General features: G+C 37.9%; 3 protein-coding genes across 3 annotated transcripts; 2 read left to right on the top strand and 1 right to left on the bottom strand.

The window, feature by feature from the left end:
• Nucleotides 1-1856: 1856 nt before the first annotated feature.
• Nucleotides 1857-4694, top strand: MELLADRAFT_116360 (putative carboxypeptidase KEX1 precursor; the record flags this gene model as incomplete). Its single annotated transcript, XM_007409567.1, has 7 exons — nucleotides 1857-2557; nucleotides 2640-2916; nucleotides 3014-3301; nucleotides 3384-3453; nucleotides 3524-3619; nucleotides 3691-3737; nucleotides 3834-4694. The coding sequence occupies 7 exons, from the start codon at nucleotides 1903-1905 to the stop codon at nucleotides 4393-4395; spliced, it is 1995 nt and encodes a 664-aa protein (XP_007409629.1).
• A 157-nt stretch (nucleotides 4695-4851) lies between these two features.
• MELLADRAFT_48189 (uncharacterized protein) lies at nucleotides 4852-6278 on the bottom strand (the record flags this gene model as incomplete). Its single annotated transcript, XM_007409469.1, has 9 exons — nucleotides 4852-5135; nucleotides 5212-5265; nucleotides 5350-5411; nucleotides 5488-5533; nucleotides 5622-5731; nucleotides 5808-5846; nucleotides 5975-6012; nucleotides 6097-6115; nucleotides 6207-6278. 9 exons carry the CDS (start codon nucleotides 6223-6225, stop codon nucleotides 5112-5114), a joined length of 411 nt encoding a protein of 136 aa, XP_007409531.1.
• A 5134-nt stretch (nucleotides 6279-11412) lies between these two features.
• On the top strand, nucleotides 11413-12952 carry MELLADRAFT_55975 (uncharacterized protein; the record flags this gene model as incomplete). Its single annotated transcript, XM_007409568.1, has 5 exons — nucleotides 11413-11810; nucleotides 11891-12051; nucleotides 12149-12161; nucleotides 12248-12648; nucleotides 12834-12952. One exon carries the CDS (start codon nucleotides 11437-11439, stop codon nucleotides 11653-11655), a length of 219 nt encoding a protein of 72 aa, XP_007409630.1.
• Nucleotides 12953-18988: the final 6036 nt, after the last annotated feature.

Genomic DNA, 18988 nt, shown 5'->3' with positions numbered 1-18988 from the left:
TCCTGGAGGCAAGGGACCCTGGAGACAAGGGAGGGATTTGAAAAAACATGTGTGTGTAGGATGATCAGGCGCAGAGGACTTTTCTTTGCTCCAGAGAATATTTGTATACAGGCTATGGAAATATGGAGGATTGAAAAAGTGCCCAGCCAAACTTTTCCAGCTCATACACCAAAGTTTTGATATAAGGTATAAGTCCCTCTCTTGATTACTTGTTTGTCCAAGAGGGACTTATTTGAGTAAGATCTTATCTCCGGTTCAAGACTCCACAACTTTGTGTAATCAGATTATCATTTTTCATACTTATGTGTTTTGTTTTGTGTTTTACTCACAATAGGTAGATGACAACTATGTAGAATCAGATTATCATTTATAATACAGTAGATTCCATCTGTTATTCTACGCAAAGAATAGAACCTTTGCTAAAACCACATGTTTCTCCAATGTATCTTGTGAACTGATTTAACCTCAAAGGTTAGTCATCAGGTGTTGTGACGGAAGTGCTTGATGCTCACTTCCAGGTTTTGTCATGAGAAAACTTAGGTGTATCACAACTAGAGGAATTCATTGCTTTTCAGTACTTTGCTACAATATGGCTTGTATTAGTAAGCATAATCTGACATCAATTCCATGGCTTTGTTGATCATCAAAGTATTTGTTTGGTGCCAGGGTTGATTGTATCAATCAATAACATGGGGAAGCAAGATACAGATCAATATATGGAGCAAGACAAAATATAACAAATATTTTTTATTTTTGCTTGCACAGAGGGGAATCCCTTAGCTATATGAACATTTAGGGCATTGGCTGTGGATGCTCTATAACCCAGTTTTGAGACGCAATTATGATTGAACGTGAAAACAGGGTCATTTTAGCAATGAGAAAGCCGGGAATTTTGCGCCCCGTTGCTTTAAAAAAAGATGTTCAACACCCCCATGCTGTCAAGGAGTGAAATACAGTCGACTCCCTTGAAATCCATATCCCTCTAATCCCATACTTCCAGCTAACCCATAGAAATTTGGGTCCATAAAATTTATGGGCAGGGAAAAGTGGCCCAAAACCCATACCTCGCACTATTCCCATGACCCATAGGTTTTTTGCAGTAAACCTAGGTCAAAAGCCATAACCAAAATTTGCCACAGCTTGAAAAAAACCTGCATCCTTGTGTATTTTTCAGCATAGCCAGTCTCAAAATGCTTCCAAAAGACCTTTTGCAATTCAGCATGTCAGATATCAAAACAGGTTTCAATGCCCTACAAACAGAGAATAACAAAAGATTCAAGCCTCTCAAGCAACCTATCAGTGGAGGGAAGAAATTGTTGTAGACAGATACAAGGCTCATAGACTGTGCTGGAAAGGTAAAGAGTTGTTTTGGGGAAGATCATAGCATAATAAAATGCGGCTAAGGCTGCCAGTCAACTCAACAATGATGAGCTGAAGAGACTTGAACTTTTGGTTGGGAAATTCAAGTACAAACGGAATGGTTGCAATCATCTAAGACTGTGTGCCACTTTGCTGCAATCTATTCCAAGTTGAATATGAAGAAATGATTTTTTTGATTGGCCTGTTAATTTTTTTATCTCCCTCTTCACCCATACTTTGCCTGCCAAACCTTCATCTATGGGCTATGAGGGAGATCCTCCAAAACCATACACCCATAAAACCCATAGTTTTAGGCTTCCATAGAATGGTATGGGTTTGGAGGGAGTTGACTGTACTCGTGACTGTTTGTCCCGATTCCAGTGAGTCGATCAGTGGGAATGAGATGTGACATGGGATGTGACAGATTCAGATCGATTGAATCATCAACCACCATCACACCAAGTCATCCTCATCTCATTTCACCTTCGACCTCAACCTTCCACCTCAAAGTCAAACCAAATAATCTATCCAATTTCAAAAACCATGTCAAGCCATCCTGTCTCTGGTCCTTCAACTGTCACTGGATCTCGTAGACAATTATCATTAGAATCAGAAATCAATCAAAGAAGAAATACACCACCAAACCAATTGAAACGTCAAAGTACTTCAACCAACTCAACCCCAAGTGCATCAGACTTTTATATTCCTTCTTTACCTGGTCAACCATCATCTTCATCATTAGTTTTATACGGAGGTCATTTATCATTTTCTCCATTAGGATCAGATATATCACCCGAATCTAAAGATGAATCATATGGATTTTTTTTCTTAAATAGAGCAAGACATATTGCCAATAAACCTATTTTGATGGTCTGGTTGAATGGTGGTCCGGGTTGTTCTTCATTTGATGGTGCGATTATGGAATTAGGTCCTTTAAGAATGGTATTGAAAGGTGATGGTCAATTAAAAGAAGTAGATGGTGCTTGGAATGAATATGTTAATATGTTATTCATCGATCAACCTACTGGTACGGGTTATAGTGTCGGAAATGAATCAACTTGGCCACATGAATTAGATGTTTCTTCTGATCATTTAATTAATTTACTTTTGAGATTTTTTGCTATCTTTCCTGAGTTTCAAAAAATGGACCTTTACCTTGGAGGAGAAAGTTTTGCAGGTCAATACATACCTTATCTCGGTGAGTGTGTGGCTATTCATTCATTCTCATTCATTCTCATGATACTTGTCTCATCTCATACTGATAATTGCATTTTCTACAGCTGATGCAATTCTAAAAAAGTCGTCATTTCAAGCCCCTCTTAAGGGTATCCTCATTGGTAATGGTTGGGTGGATCCGGTTGCACAGTATCTTGGTTATCACGAATTTGCCTTTCAAGCAGGTCTAATTGCCCAGTCTTCACCCGCCGCTAAGACTGTGATGACCGCCGTTGAACAATGTAATCGGACCATCAACGAGATGGGTATAGACAAGGTACCAATCCACATTCAAGCTTGTGAGGGCATTCTGAGCGCGATCACCGATTCAACAGTCCAAACGTAAGCCTTCTCTACTACGTTTGTTCCAAATATGATCTGAGTACAGACAAAGGAATCATCCAAACTGATCACATCTTCCTCTGTTTATGAATCATAGAGTAAATTCACAGAAAATGTGTTTAAACATGTACGATATCCGATTAGTAGACACATATCCAGCATGTGGAATGACATGGCCACCAGATTTAGCCGATATGAAACCATATTTATCTAGAAAGGATGTTAAAAAAGCTTTTCATGCAGATCGGAAAATAGATGATTGGGTTGAATGTAATGGTAGAGTAGGATCTAGTTTTTGGACTAGATCTTCTCGTCCTTCAGTTACTTTACTTCCTGGTTTACTTGAACGTTTGGAAGTTTTGTTATTTTCAGGTGATCAAGATTTGTGAGTTGATTCCTTTAATTATATGTTTCATCATCATTTATGCTATCTTAAAATCATTTCTTTTTGTAATTCGAATTTAAAGAATTTGTTGTCATACAGGTACTGAAAAGATGATTGATAGTTTAACTTGGAATGGTCATAAAGGATGGACAGTTTGAGTTGCTCTCTTATTCTTTCCATTTATATCATATCTTTCAAATATTGACTTTTTTTTGTTTTCAGTCAAATTCTGAGTTACAAGAATGGAAAGTTAATGGTACACATGCAGGTCAATGGCGTCAGGATCGTAATTTGACTTATGCTCTTATAGCTAATGGCGTTAGTCCTCATGTTCCGATCATCACTTTGAAAAATATGGTACTTACGAAGACCTTTTGTTGATCTTATAGTCTCATATGGCCCCGTATGATGTTCCGTTCGTAGCCCAAGATATGATGTAAGATGAGATTTTGAACGAATTTGACGCGTTGATCCAAAGTCCACGTGTGATCTGTCCGCTGACTCTGTTATTTGGAACATTTGTAAATCATAGTTTAAGGTTTCTCCATCTAGATGTTTTAGATGCAGCTGGTCCAGCCGCCGACGTTTCAAGTGGAATAGGAAAAGAACCCGAAACAGTGCTACATCGAGTACATTTAAACAATACATTATTAGAAACCACTCCATCTTCTGCTTCATTACCGCCATCTATACCCAATACACTTGGAAGTACAACAACCGATTCGAATTATTATAATGCTTCATCTGCAGGGATTATAATAGTGATGTTAGGAGGTGCATTAGGATTGTTATTTTTGTGGAGAAGGAAGTTAAGAAGATCTGGTACAGGAGATTTTGCTCAAAGATCTGGACCTGAAATTACAATTCATGATGATTATTCTTCTCATCATCTTCAAGAGAATGAAGGAGGAGGAAATGGAGTCAAGTTTATGAGAGTTCCTTCACATGATAATTTGAATGAAGGAAATGAAAGGAATGTTAAACACGAGGATGATGATGAACACGAACTTGATGAACTTGTGGTGGATAGGAAGTCGAAAAAGAATGGTGGTGATTATTATGATACGATTGATCATGAAGGCAAAATTCGATGATGTGATAATTTTGTAAAGATTCTTTGAGGAAAAAAGTACAGATAAGAAAGTGATGAATTTCAAATAGAACAATTTCTTTTACCTAATTTTCTCTTGAGCTTGTTTGATTATTTTCTCTTCCTTTTCCGTTTTTTTTTGATGTGATAACAAATTTAATTATTGTTTTGTTGTTATTTATTGAATTTATGCAAACCCTTTTCTTTTTCTCATTCAAAGATTTGTTTTTATACATTTTTTATCTTTTTCTTTGAATTAAAAATAGCAAGTTCTGAAATTAAGAGATGAAAGAAATCAATTAGAAAGAACGACCATGCTTCGATTGTTTTCAGATGAGCAAGTGTTGGTAAGTATAAGATAAGGATCATGAAGACCAACTTGACCATTCAACTCTCTAGGGTTTTCTTTATCATCTTGCTCAGTTTTTACATAGCATATCAATTGGATTTGTGATGAAAGTGTATCGGCATAAGATCATTATCTAAACGCAAGATTGCATCAATTCGCACAATTTCTAGATAACAAGGTTTCATTAACTATTCATGTACGATCAGTATCACAGAATGAAATCATCCTTGATAGACATTTTCAATCTGGACAATTTGGAATTCAGGAAGCGATAAGACACTCGGATCAAAGCAGTCATTATTCAATTTGAACAAAGATCATGGTGACATCAAGAAAACTGAGATCTGTGATGATTTCCAACACCTGAGCATCTATTGTGGCATGCCATCAAAAGGCTTTAGATAAACAACAATTTGATAGATTAGATCGTGAATCAATATGAACAATCTTATTCAATAGAGGAAAGCTTACCTTCTCCAATTTTTGGGTAAGGAAAGGTAATTTATCTTGGCAGTAAATTTCCAACTGATAATCGAATGAGACAAATCAAATTCAAAGATGGATTTAGTAACGTAAAGTAAAAAATGAGGTCTTTATAGGAGACTCAACAGTTGGTTTTAATCCTTGTTTGATCTCCTTGGTCAAACAACCAGCTTTAACAGCAGTGATTTCTAATTTTAATGAAACATATTAAACCGTTAGTCCTGATAAGATCCAATTTGTATGGAAAGATTCAAAACAGCTTACCAGGAGCCGCATCTGGTTGATGGGCAATAGGAGAACCGCAGTCTGACTATGACACGAAAGTCGACGAGAACTTCGAATTAGTGGGATAATATTTCAATTCGAGAAGCGATACAAGATTTGATAGGTGAACTTACGCAAAAGAGACGAGCTACATCCTTTCCACTGTCTCCTTTCTTCTTGTAAGTTTTGACTGGTCCTTTGATAGTGAGTTTATCAGTAGGAACGATAGCTACTAAGGAGAAAGCTATTTTGAAGATTTTATTGCCGTCAGTTGTCTCGATCATGATGATAAGACATGGTGAAGGAAAAATAAGCTTTACCACTACCGGTTTGTCGTTGACAAGCATCGCAATGATCGTCTATGAATTGAACAAATTCATTGTGGAATCATTAACCATCAAGAAAACATAAGAATCAAAAGTCAGATATGAGATAATCTGATAGATAAAGATGTATAGAAAAGGATAACAGATGGAGGAAGACTAACATCCTACCGCGTCGGGTTTCTCAACAGCGATTTCAAAGCTAGATTCATTGGAAAAGGATTCATGAACGAACTTTGAATGACGACATGAATGGTCAACTTCGCGTGATTTTTATGATACTTACGTGGTTTTACCACATAGACCTACAGATTGAGCCCATTTTCAATTGAAAAGGAGAAAGAGAACAGAGGTTAGTGACTGTTAAATAAAGGGTTTGTAAACAAAACAACTAACAATGTCCAGAGAGAGTCATGATGAGAGTTTTGTTTTGTTTTGTTTTACTATGATAATAAGATGTTGAAGGTTGGCGAATGATCCTGACCATTCGAGAGGCAGAATCTAGAGTTTATATAGAATTGGAAAGGTAAAGAGTGACGTCATAGCACTGCTACATTCAAGGTTTTAGACTATGATGTGGACTCAGGGTTGGTGTTCTGAATTTCGGTGATATACGCTGATATACGTCGTAAAAGAGAGGCCAAGGAGGCAAACTCAGCAAGACTGTTCAAAGATGAACTTTCATGAGACAATTCTTTGGCAATTTGAAATTTGGGCCCGAAAAGATCGCTAGACCACAAAACTTCACGTCTCAACCGGCCGATTGCAGTTCTGGAATGCTCTCATTCAGAGCATTACATGCATATCTTGTTTTTTAAAAAACGATAAATACATATCAAGATGGCATCTTTTTTCATAAAAACTCTTTGAAAGCATTCCATGCAGATCTCCATTAAAGAAAAACAATGATTCTTTTTTTTCATAAAAACGCCCTCATATACTATTTCATTTAGTAATTAACATTGTTTTTAACATAATGAGTTGAGGTGGAATGCAAATTGCATTTGTGTTTCAAGCTTGGAGGCTTGTGCAACAAAAAAAACAAGGATAAATGGTAGTTTACCCCAAGCTTGCGACGGTAAAATATAGTCCAATGCGACGGGTATGACCAGGGACGGGTAGAGATGAGACCCGGGGTAATCTCGGGTCTCGCAACCACAGAAGTGGTGGTGCCTCAAAGAAGAATTTGGAAGGAGAAAAAGTTTTTCACCTCCCGCACTCCTCTTCATAGTTGCTCTCTACTTGTCGCTGCTCACATTTCATTAGTAATACAATAGCTCACTATAGTATTACGAGATTTCTTTTCTTTAAAAGCATTTAGAAAATTATTTAGACAATCATATAAACTCCAAAAAAAAAAGAGAGATATCTTAATCGAATGAATAAAACTCAAAAAGAAAAACTTTTAACCAAGAAGATTCAAAGAAACGAGATGGTGTCTACGTCGAAACAACAAGAAGAGAAGAAAGCAGTGAAGTTAACAAAAGAACAGGAGCAAGCAGAAGAGAGGCAACAGAGAGCACAATCACGCTTACCGAAGTCAGGAGAAGAACAGGGGCAACAAGAAGCTCAAGAAGGTGACCAAGGCTCTCAAGAGCATCGTAGTGAGCGAGACGAAGACAGTGATGGTGAAGAATCCGACACGGAAGATGTGAAGCCTCTCGAAGTTAAGTTGAAAGAATTGGAGGAGATGGAGAGAAGGAAGGAGGAAGAAAACGTCAGCAGGAAGAAATGAGGAAAGGGAAGGAGGTAACTTGTGAGATGGATGGCGTACCTCTAGATGGTGTGTTACAGTGTCCGATAAAGTTCCCTTTTCCCTTCCCTATCTTTCCCTACCTTTTTATCTCTGAGGAACTCTCTGAAGAGTTTGTCAACGGCGAGATTGTTCTGGGCTGCTGTTAAGCGCCTGATTGGAATGTAGGCCGGTGACTAGATGCAGGCTGCTGTAGCGCCGTAAGACATAGCTGGGAATGCTGGCTGCTGTAGCGCCGTAAGACATGACTGAGTTCCCATGGTCGAGGGCAGCAAATCGCCTGATGAAGACTGGGAGAAAAGTGCCCCAGGGTCAGCAATGTTGTTGCAGCTAGAAGCGCACGAGAAACATCTTGGACAAACCTAGAATACTTTCCTAGAGATAAGAATTTGCTAATCTCAGAAGAGAACATGTCCAAAGATGCAGTCTGATCCACACGTGGCAGAGCTCGGATGACTCAGTTCAGCAATAACCTGGTAGAGATACACAGGGGCCAAAATAGATACTCACATACATGTGAGCGTTGTAGACTTTTTGGAATTCTCCAAAAAAGATTTGTTTTCTTTCAGATTGATTCAATTCAAAATCTTGGTTGTGTTCCGGTGATCAGCCTGTGGTGGTCATATTTTACTTGACATTTGTTGAGACGGCTCATTTCCATCTTGGATGAGCAATATCTGATTTCCGATGAGTACTCAGGATCAGCTCATGGGTCACTGAATACTCAGCAATTTGTTCAAAATGAAGATGAGCACATGAACTATACCTTCCTGAGGCTTCATTTTTCAGTGAAGAAGCCTGCACAGGGGCGTCCCATTTGAGCTGCTCAGCAAATACTGAGTAGCATCCCCTGACTGGATCACTGATGGGCCAGACTTCCCTCAGACTTCCTTGCTAAGGAATGAATCCTGATAAAAGTGCCATCCCATCTGCTCAGTTTATCTCAGTTGCTCAGCTAATCCTCAGTGATATCCCCGGATAAAGTTTTTCACACTGAGGGGCTGAGATCAACTGAGCAGCCCCTCAGCCAATACTCAGTGACATCCTTTGGATCCTTCTGATCCGGTTAGGAATGCCCCTGAGGACTAGCTGAGCAGCTGAGCAGAACTGAGCAGCCCCTCAGCCAATGAGCAGTGAGTTCCCCCGGGGCCTTCTGATCTCAGGAATGCCCCTGAGGAATAGCTGAGAAGCTCAGTTGAGCAAGCAGACGGGCCTCAGGCTTCATTCCGGAGCCATGAAGCTTGAGGCAAGCTTGGTGTGAGGGCTGGGTGCTCTTTGTAGGAGTACTCAGTGCTCACTGAAGGGTAGAATGGTAGGTTTATTAAATTTACCTTCTTTATTTCAACTATGTAGTAGTTACAAATTGAAGTAAAGAAGGAAAATTAAAGAGAAGAAAGGAACTGACTGTCTGTTTGGACAAATCCAGACAGACTTCAGTTAATTGACTCCTAAGAAGGAGATTCAGTAACTATAATATGTTGTTTATTATAATATATGAAGGTTGGATCCTGGACCTTCCTTTAATCTTTTATAGTAACAGATCAAAGAGTGAGTTAGTTCACCAATCTGGTTGTCCTTAAAGTCACCAACTTGGGGTTATTCTTAAGGTCACCAGCCTGAAGTTCTTCTTAAGGTCACTAGCCTGGAGTTGTTGGAGGTCACTAGCCTTGATTGGGTTTCTACTTAGGGGAAGTAGAGGATCCAGAGGGAAATGAAGAATTGTATTACCTACTTTTAATCAGGGATCTGATTAAAGTTGATGAAGCTTATCACTAGTCTTATTTGTATAAGACTCTTGATATTTTACTTCAGTGAACTTTAATTGTTCTTTAAAAGTAGTGGGTAATAATTGCTTGGGGGATTCTCTGAAGGCTGAGAGAGGAGGGGTTTATATACTCTCCTCTCCAAACCTAACTGTAGTGACATTTGTTATTATCACTACATTGGTTCAGGGTTAGTTATTAACATGTAGTCATGATTGTTACTAGTAATGCTTAATTACATATACTTCTTGTGTGTGGTATGTAATATAAGCATTTAACTCTTGACACTGAGTTATGAGGTGTAAATGGTGTTTTGTTACATATTACATGTTGTTTTACAGGTTCATGTATATGTAATAAAGGTTTTGATACATTGTATTACATGTTACATACAGTCTATGCTCAGTATGTAACATGTAGTTAATCTTATACATATGTTTTTTACTGTTACAGGTTAGTTTTGGGTACATGTATATGTACTCAGGGCTGACATTCCCCACCCTCAAAGGAGGTCATTACTTCTTTTCAGAAGGTTTATGAGCTCTTTTTTGTGCTCTGAAGTCTCGCAAGTTTGTCTTGCCGTTGGGTACTTTATCTGCTGGCAGCCATTCATCTTCATCTGCACTCCTATTTTTGTACCTTACAAGATAGAGAGTTGTAGATTTACCATTAACTTGTGTTTCTCTTTGTTTTATTATATGTGAGAAAACTTTTTCTCCATTAGTTTCAAACCTGATTGGAGTTTTCTTGGGTATTTCCCTGTCAGGGAATTTGCTTTTATCTGAAGCGTGAAATTTCTTGATTAATGAAATTGGGAAAACTGGGTGTTTTCTCCCAAACTCCTCAGTTAATGCTACTTCCACTGCATTGCTACCATGAAATTTCAATATTATAAAAGGTCCTACAAACTGGTCTTGAAGTTTCTTTGGACCTTGCAGATTAGTAAAATTTGTAGTGGAGAGTAGTACTTGTTCTCCTACTACAAACTTAGGTTCTTTGTGAGTTTTATTCCATCTTTCTTGATTATAAGTCACAGCATCTTCAATACATTGGGCTGCTCTGGCCCGTGCTTTACCTAGCATGTCAAAGAAACTCATAGAAGTTGGATGAAATTCAACATTCTTGTTTTTGATTTGGTCCTTTGGCAATCTTGGACAACAACCTCTTTCTACTTCAAAAGGTTTCTTTCCTGTTGTGCTATTATTATATGCTAATTCTAGAGCTGGTAATAGGGTATGCCAGTCATGTGTGTGTCCATTATTATCTGTGTAAGAAAGTCCTTCAGTGCAATACCTTCTAATGATTTCTGTCAAGGTACTGATGTTTCTTTCACTTAGGCCATCAGTCTGTGGGTGGTATGCTGTGGAAAGGGCTAGTGTTGTTCCAATGAGCGTATGGAGGCTTTTCCAAAATTCAGATGTAAATTTTGGGTCCCTGTCACTGATGATTATTCGTGGTAATCCTACGTTGTAGAACTCCTACGCTGTGTGGCGTAGGCTGAGCCGGAGAGGGGAAGAATCACCGCGCAGAAGAATAACCACGCGGATGAAACTATGATTTTCGTAGACTGCCCTCAACCTTGGAATAAAAAGTTCAAAAATAAAAAAATAACACAGACGCAATTCTCTAACAATTTTATATCTTCACAATTATAACCCGCAACCCTATTCTAATATTTCTGAAAGATCCACAAGAACTGGCGGAGTACAATGATATTCCACACAACCCTACACAAGGTTGTGATGTAAAGCTAAGTTGAATTCTAGTTCTATTGTAATTCTTACTACGTGTAATAGAAAAAAATAAAAAATAGTTTTGATATTTGAACAAAATAACACCTAGATAACTTATGAGGTAGAGAGAGAGAAACTTGAGACAATAAAATTTTCTAACACTAAGTATGAGTGTTAGAGGAACCACACTAAAAAAATAAAAAATTCCAAAAAAGAAACTGCCTAAGGCCTATAAGGGGTTTGAACCCAGGATCAGATTTGGCCCTGAGTAAAACCTTTCACGTATTGTGAAATGTAGCAAAATAAAACTAATAAAAATAAAATAAAATAATAAAGCACTATTCAATTCTTTACTCAACTCAGCAACCACCAATCCAATGCTTCAAGGTACTAAGAAGGTCAAGAACACCAACTTAAACAACTTTAAGATAACTAAGATCAACAAATCACACTTCAAAGCTTCAAGAAAGATCACTCTAACTAATTTTAACTATCTTAAAAAACCTATCAATAATATGCTTCACACTTTTAAAACGAATAACTCAAAAACTCTTATATTTCTTAAAACGACTAATCCTTTCTTTCTTTTTTTTTAGATGAATCACAAAAAAAGAAAAACACACAAAAAAAAACCCCCCCCTTTTACTTCATTTCCTTGATCCCACCTCTTTACTTCGATCACGCTCAACCCGGCTCAAATCTCGTCAAGCCTTTCTCATCCGATTTTCAATTAAGTTCCCATTTAATTCAAGTGAGTATCACATTCTTCTTGCTCATCCTTTTCCTTATCACTAACTAACTTGCCTTAATCCCTTCCTGTCCACACCTGAGTATTGCTTCCATCCTGATCACCTCACTTCAATTTCCTCCCCACCTCTTTACTTCGATCCAATCTTATTACCTAGTTTTAATCAACAAGTCCTTCACCAATTGATCGATTCCTTCCTCCCCTATGCAATCTTCATCTCGATCTTCACTTCCTCGATTTGAAGGTAAGTTCAATTTCTCTTCTCTTCTTCTACACTATCTCATACTTGGCCTTTGTCATTTTAAATTTCAATCATGACCTCTTATCATTTTCGATTTTAGGGTCTTTAAGTAAGTAAGTTCAAATCATTTTGTTTGTCCTTGTTTCCTGACTTTATCAACTTTGTTTTGATGTTGATTCCCTTCTCATCTCACACCTAGGTAACTAATCAACCCATCTTCACTCGGTCCGATCGATCTATATTTCGATCTCATCCCCTGATCACCTCAACTTTCTCCTACCACCCTCATTTAAAAGCTACATTTGAGCTATCAACTTTGACTTTTTTATTGATTCTCAATTCAATCTCTAAATCTTCTTCTCATCAATCTCGTCCTAAATTCAGTCCACTCATTCAATTCTTATCTACTTTATCATTAATCGATGATCATCTTTTCCTCTCCATCAAAACCAAGTCAACTTATCAAACCACTAGACACTCTATTAAACTTGATAGACTCTACTCAACCTCATCTCAATTTGAATATCGATTGATCTCCATCACGCTATCGATTTCAATTTTGATCTTGTTTGTCTCGGTCCACTTATAATTTATTTCGAGGTACGTGCTTTTTTATTAATTTCGTTTTCTGATCTGTAGTACTGATACTGATTCTTATCACTTCCTTGTTCTCGACTGCCTCAATATTGACTTCTATCCCCTTTTTTTAACTTCTCTTCTCCTTCTCACATCATCCTTTTCTTTCTAAACTCTCCCCACTCGCTCTTGATTTGAACTCTTATTAGTACTGAGGTTCTTGTTTCCTAGTTTATTACTTTTCCATCCAACTTTCATTCATTCAGCTCTCTTTATATTAACTTAACTTGTAATTTAAATAACATGTGATTTCTTTGAACTAGCTAATATAATATATGTTCAATCATGAACCTAATGAACCTTGAGAGGACCCCCCTTGCACTCGGATGAATGTGAGTAAACTAAAAAAATCTATGCCTTGCTTGATAAAAGAGAGCAAAGTTGGGATGGATTCTGCTCTCCACAACGTCACTTATTATTCTTTCCCAGAATAGTAAAGCAATATCCATGGCTGTTGCTTCCTTGTAGCATGGCAAAAATCTTGTTCTTTTTGAGAATCTGTCTACAATCACCAACACACAGTTGTAATTGTTAATCAATGATGGTGGCAGACCAGTAACAAAATCCATGTTGATGACTTCCCAGGCATATGTTGGTTCTTCTATTCTTTGAAGTAAACCAAATCTTTTACCTGTGGCTTTGTTTGCTTTTTGGCATCTTTCACAAGTCTTCACGTATTCTTCAACATCTTGTCTCCAATTTGGCCACCAAGCTGTACTCTTGATTCTGTCTACTGTCCGGTCCTCAGACAGATGTCCTGACATAAATTCATCGTGACATACATGTAAGGTTTGTTGAATATGTTCTGTAGTTATTATTACTAAAACTGCAGTATGTTTCTCTCGGAAATAAAGTAGGTCAGATTCAAGAGAAATCTTGCCTTGGGCTAGTCCGTCTTTCCAAGGCTGCTCAAGTGTGCTTGATAGGCTCAAATCATTGTTCCGTGCTGACAATATTCTGGTAAGTTTGGCTGTGTTACTATTTTTTTCATAGCCAGCTTTTACTTCATCAAAGAATTCCTCAGATAATTCACATAAACTAATCCCCATCACAGGGATATCTCTTTCCATTTCTTCTGGTTCCCATGCTGGGTTACTGGAGTCATTTGGCAATGCCATTCTACTAAGCCCATCTGCATTGTTGTGAAATTTTCCAGGTCTATGAGTAATTGTCATGAATGGGTTATACTCTTGTATTGCCATCATCCATCTCAACATGTGTCTGCTGGGAGATTTGAGATTTGTTAAAGATCTTACTCCAGTACAGTCTGTTATGACTTCAAAGTAGCTACCATCAAGGTAATAATGTAATTTTTCTAATGCCCAAACTAGTGCTAAGGCTTCTAGTTGTGGTGAAGAGTATCTGCTTTCCGTGTCCGTTAATTTTCTAGATATAAAAACTATTGGTCCTTCTTTTGGTTTGCCCTCAATTATTTGTATCTGATGGAGTGCTGCTCCTAATCCTTCAATTGATGCATCTACGTATAGTTTGAAAGGTTTTTCAAAGTCAGGATGAAATAAGATTGGTGCCGTTGTAAGTATCTGTTTTATTTTATTCACCGCCTCAATTCTTTCTTTTGTCATTTCAAAGACAACACCTTTAGCGTAAAGCTTGTAGAGGCTACGAGTAATGATCCCAAAGTTTGGAATGTGAGCTCTGTAATAGCTTGTAAAACCTGAAAATGAACTGAGTTCTTGTTTATCTTTTGGACAAGGTTTATTTAAGACTGCTGCTACAGAGTTTTGGTCTACTGCTACCCATAGTCCTGATACACGATGACCTAGGGCTTTACATTCTTCAAAACCAAAATGGCATTTCTTCAAAGATATAGTCATACCCATGGCTTTAGCTCTTAGTAATACTTTCTCCATTGCTTCTAGATGCTCTTCCCATGTAGTATGAAAAACTATTATGTCATCAATATAGACTTTGAGCCATCCTTCTCTCAATTCTTTTGAAAACTCCGTGTCCACCATTCTTTGAAAGAAAGCTGGAGCATTTTTTATTCCAAAAGGCATCCTGATATATTCAAATATTCCTAAATGGCAAATGATCCTGAGATACTTCCTGCTACATATTTCCACAATGTTCTGATGGAACCCTTTCATTATATCCATCAGAGTGATATGTTTTGCATTGAATAGGTTAGTCAAGGATTGATCTATTCTTGGCAGAGGATATCTGTCAGGCTTGGTGTATTGATTGAGAGCACGGAAATCTCCACAGAGTCTGGATTTATCATTATGCCATGCTATCAGAACAGGTGATGTTATATCAACTTCTTCATCACTACCTACTTTTTGTATTACACCCATACTAAGTAGTTCTTCAATATGTTTTTCTATTTCTTTCCTACTTCTTGGGCTAGCTGGATACGCGCCTTTCCTTAAAATAGGAGGGTAAGGTTTATCTATTGTAAGTTCTATTTTGACTGGATGGTTTTTAATGACTCCTAGAGGTTGTTTTCCCAAACCAAATTGATCTTTGTATTTAATTACCATCTGAATTATATCTTCTTTTTGACTGTGAGTAAGATTGGGTCCAAACTCAGCTTCTAATATTTTTTCTCTAAGTTGTTTTATATTTTCATTTTTTGGAGATTCCATTGTAATCTCTGGTTTAATTGATAGAATTTCTTTATGCTGCATTAAAGCAAACTTAATGCTTTTGTTATTATTTCCTATAGTAAAATACCTTTCTTTACTATGAAATATGTCAAACCCATATTGGCTCAAGTTTTCTGCTCCTAATATCAACAATGGACCAGCTGCGCTTTTTTGCGCTTTGGGCCTGGCAGCTGGAGCGCAGCTGAAATACGCTGCGAGAATTTTCAATTTGCTGCAGCGCAGCTTTTAAACGCTGTGTTCCAAGGCGCAGCGCAGCATTTACATGCCTCATTCTGAAACTCCAAGCTGCAGCGCAGCGCCCTGAAACGACCGCTGCAGCTTTTCAGCGCGCTGCAGTTGCTTACCTCATCAGAGAGTCACAAAACACAAAAAAAATTATTATTGCAATTTGAAACCAAAGATGCAAAAAACATCATAAATAGTCTTTTTCTCAAACACAAACAGAAGCAAAAGCAAAAGATAGAAAACAGGTTTTTCTAAAAATGGTGAACAAAATCGCAAAAAAGAAGTTCATTTTTTCATGGTAAACAAAGATAGAAAAACACATCGACAAAAGGGACCCTTGGGAGTCTTATACTCTAGATTACGAATTCAAAAAAATTGGTTCACCTAAGCAAATCTTCTGATCAACTTGATGCTGAAGCCGTAACCCTTTCCTATCCAAAGATCTGCCTCTACTTCTGACATCACCATCACCAAACTGGTGATCCAATAGATCTTCATCATTAGTAGTAGAAAGAGAAGGATAAACCAAAGATAAAATATGTTGTGAAGGTTTTTGATTATGATTTTGATGTGGATTAGGTTTACATAAGAATTGATTTGATAAAGATCTTGCAAATCCAGTCAAATTGTATGAATGAATTGGATGAATCAAGTCGATCCTTGATTTTCCAGTTTCTATTTCAATTAGATGATGATGATCATGATCATGTTGGATCGATTGGATAGTTTTGTTTGATGATATGTTGATTAGTATTACTTAGATAATGATGGCTTCTTTTTTTGATTCTGCTTTACTTGATGATGATTTTGATGGGGTTTGATCTTTCAAATATGATAAACATGTCAGAAGTTCCAGAATCGAGTTAGATGGCTTCAATCAGTGGGTTGAAAAGTAGAGAGTCAATTGAGGATGATTCTTGTGAACTTTTTTGACTGTGTTGTGAGTCTGATTTTGCTTTTTCAAGATTTGAATGTCATTCAAGATTCACCCAATTGTTCAAGTTGATAGTCTTGACTTGGAGAAGTTTATATAAGTTGATGATGGTGTTTGGATTGATTGAGAAAGCAATAAAAATTGAAATCCGACTTGCAAACTGACTGCTTTGAGTCATAGATGGCAAAGAGAAGATTGTGACTTGATTGTTTGGTCCAACAGTCACACGTAGTCCTGAATTTATCGGACCTTGAGCGACAGTCAATAGCTTGATTTGAATCAAATGACCTTTGCATGGTTCCTAAGTTGCACACCAAGAGTAAGATAATCGAATTTCATGTGATTGATGTGTATGCTTCAAACGATTTGAATGTTGTTGAAGAAGTTGGTAAAGTTGAATCTTGATTTTGATCATAAAGCATAGTCAATGAAACTCTTGATGCTGTTGATTGCTGAGCTGGAATTTCAAGTTTGGACTCTTTACCACAATTACCCGCTGACACGCTTTTTAGCGGGTCAGCGGTCCGAAGCGCAGCTTGTGCAGCGGTTGGGGCCAGCTGCACAGCTGGAGCGCAGCGGGCCAAAACAATTGGCTTTTGGCTGGTCCGTCAGCGCAGCTCACTTGAGCTGCGCTTCTGGGCCTCAGAAGCGCGGCGGCCCGGCGCTGCGCAGCAGCTGGCAGCGGCTGCCTGCAGCGCAACTGGTCCAACATTGCTAATATGAAGTACTTGTTGTTTGCGTTCTCCATTACTACAAATTCAGCATTTATTCTAATTGATTGTTTAACATGTGGGAATATCACAGGTAAGCTGATTACGCCTAAAGCATGCAGTTTACTACCAACTCCGGAGAATTTCACGTGACTACTGGGCATGATTCTTTCTTGCCAGTCTGGTATTATTTCAGACAAAAAATGTTTTCCTACAATTGAGCATGATGCTCCGCTGTCTAGTAGCATTGGTACTTTGCAATTATTTACTAATGCTCGAGCCATTGTATGGTGTCCTAGTGTATGTGCCATTCCATCTGCTGGTTTAGATTTTAGTAATCTGGCATCAATTGTGTTTCCCATTTGCATGTCATCCTGCCAGGAATGAGGTACATTTGCTTCTGCTTGCAGTATGTTGATGTCCTTCTCATCACTTTCAAGAGTCTCAATCATGCACACATCTTGTTGTTGATGAGTGTTTTCCCCTTCACTATCCGAAGTTGATTCATCTGATAATTTTCCGCCTTGAAAATCATATTCATCATTTGTTAGAACTGTCAGAGCAGGGAGAGATAAAGTTCAGAACTGAACCTATGAACTATCTCAAATCCCACGAATAGAGTACACACCTGTCAGAGCAGGGAGAGATAAAGTTCAGAACTGAACCTATGAACTATCTCAAATCCCACGAATAGAGTACACACCTATCACCCAAGAATGATTAAGAAGATCTTGGATCAGCATTTAATTCCATCATACTGAATATAAATGAGAAAAAACACAAAGTTGAAAGCATGAGAAAACAAATTTAAGCTACATACCTGTCAGAGCAGGGAGAGATAAAGTTCAGAACTGAACCTATGAACTATCTCAAATCCCACAAATAGAGTACACACCTATCACCCAAGAATGATTAAGAAGATCTTGGATGAGGAAGGAAACTCTATTCGTTGCTCTTCGAGGTTATACATTATGATTCTAAGCGGTATATAGGTTAAGAATGATGATAACAAACAAAAAGATAACTGTTACAAACACGGTTACATATGCAATAATAATGTGAAATGAGATATGAAATATATAACACAAACAAGTTCAACTCGTGATATGTAAATGAAACATGATTGACACTTTTACTTTAACATCCCCCCTATTTCAAGATCATTTCTAACTCATATTATTTAATTTGAGAGCATGTTGAATGGCCTGAGGTCCTAAAGGTTTAGTTAAATGATCAGCTAACATTTCCTCGCTTGGAATGTGATGTATTTCTAATTGATTTGTTTGAATTAAGTCTCGTATATAATGATACCTTCTATCTATATGCTTGGATTTTGATTTCAGACTGTCCCCCGTTGCCGTGAAGATAGCTGAGGTGTTATCAATGAAGAATGGTGATGGTTGTTCAATTTGATGCATGATATCGAAATAGAACGATCGCACCCATGCCATGTGCTTTGAACACTCGGTGGACGCTAGGTATTCTGCTTCTGAGGTTGATAAGGCCACTACCGATTGCCTTTGAGATTTCCAACATACAGCTCCATTCAATACTTTGATAACGTAACCAGTGACTGACTTTCTAGTTATTGGGCATTGCGAGAAGTCCGAGTCTGAGTATGCTTCCGGTTGATCAGTCCCCCCAGAGTAAGTGATTGATAAATCTTGAGTTCCCTTTAAGTAACGTAAGACATGCTTTGCTGCCGTCCAATGAGAAACTGTCCATGCCGAATTGTATTTGGAAAGTTGAGAGACAGCATACGATATGTCCGGACGAGTACAAGAAGCGATCCACTGGAGGCACCCGAC

Source organism: Melampsora larici-populina (genome assembly GCF_000204055.1).
Source record: "Melampsora larici-populina 98AG31 unplaced genomic scaffold MELLAscaffold_16, whole genome shotgun sequence".
NCBI lineage: Eukaryota > Fungi > Basidiomycota > Pucciniomycetes > Pucciniales > Melampsoraceae > Melampsora > Melampsora laricis-populina.
Note: the sequence above shows the minus strand (reverse complement) of the source record. Positions and strands in the feature narration are given on the sequence as shown.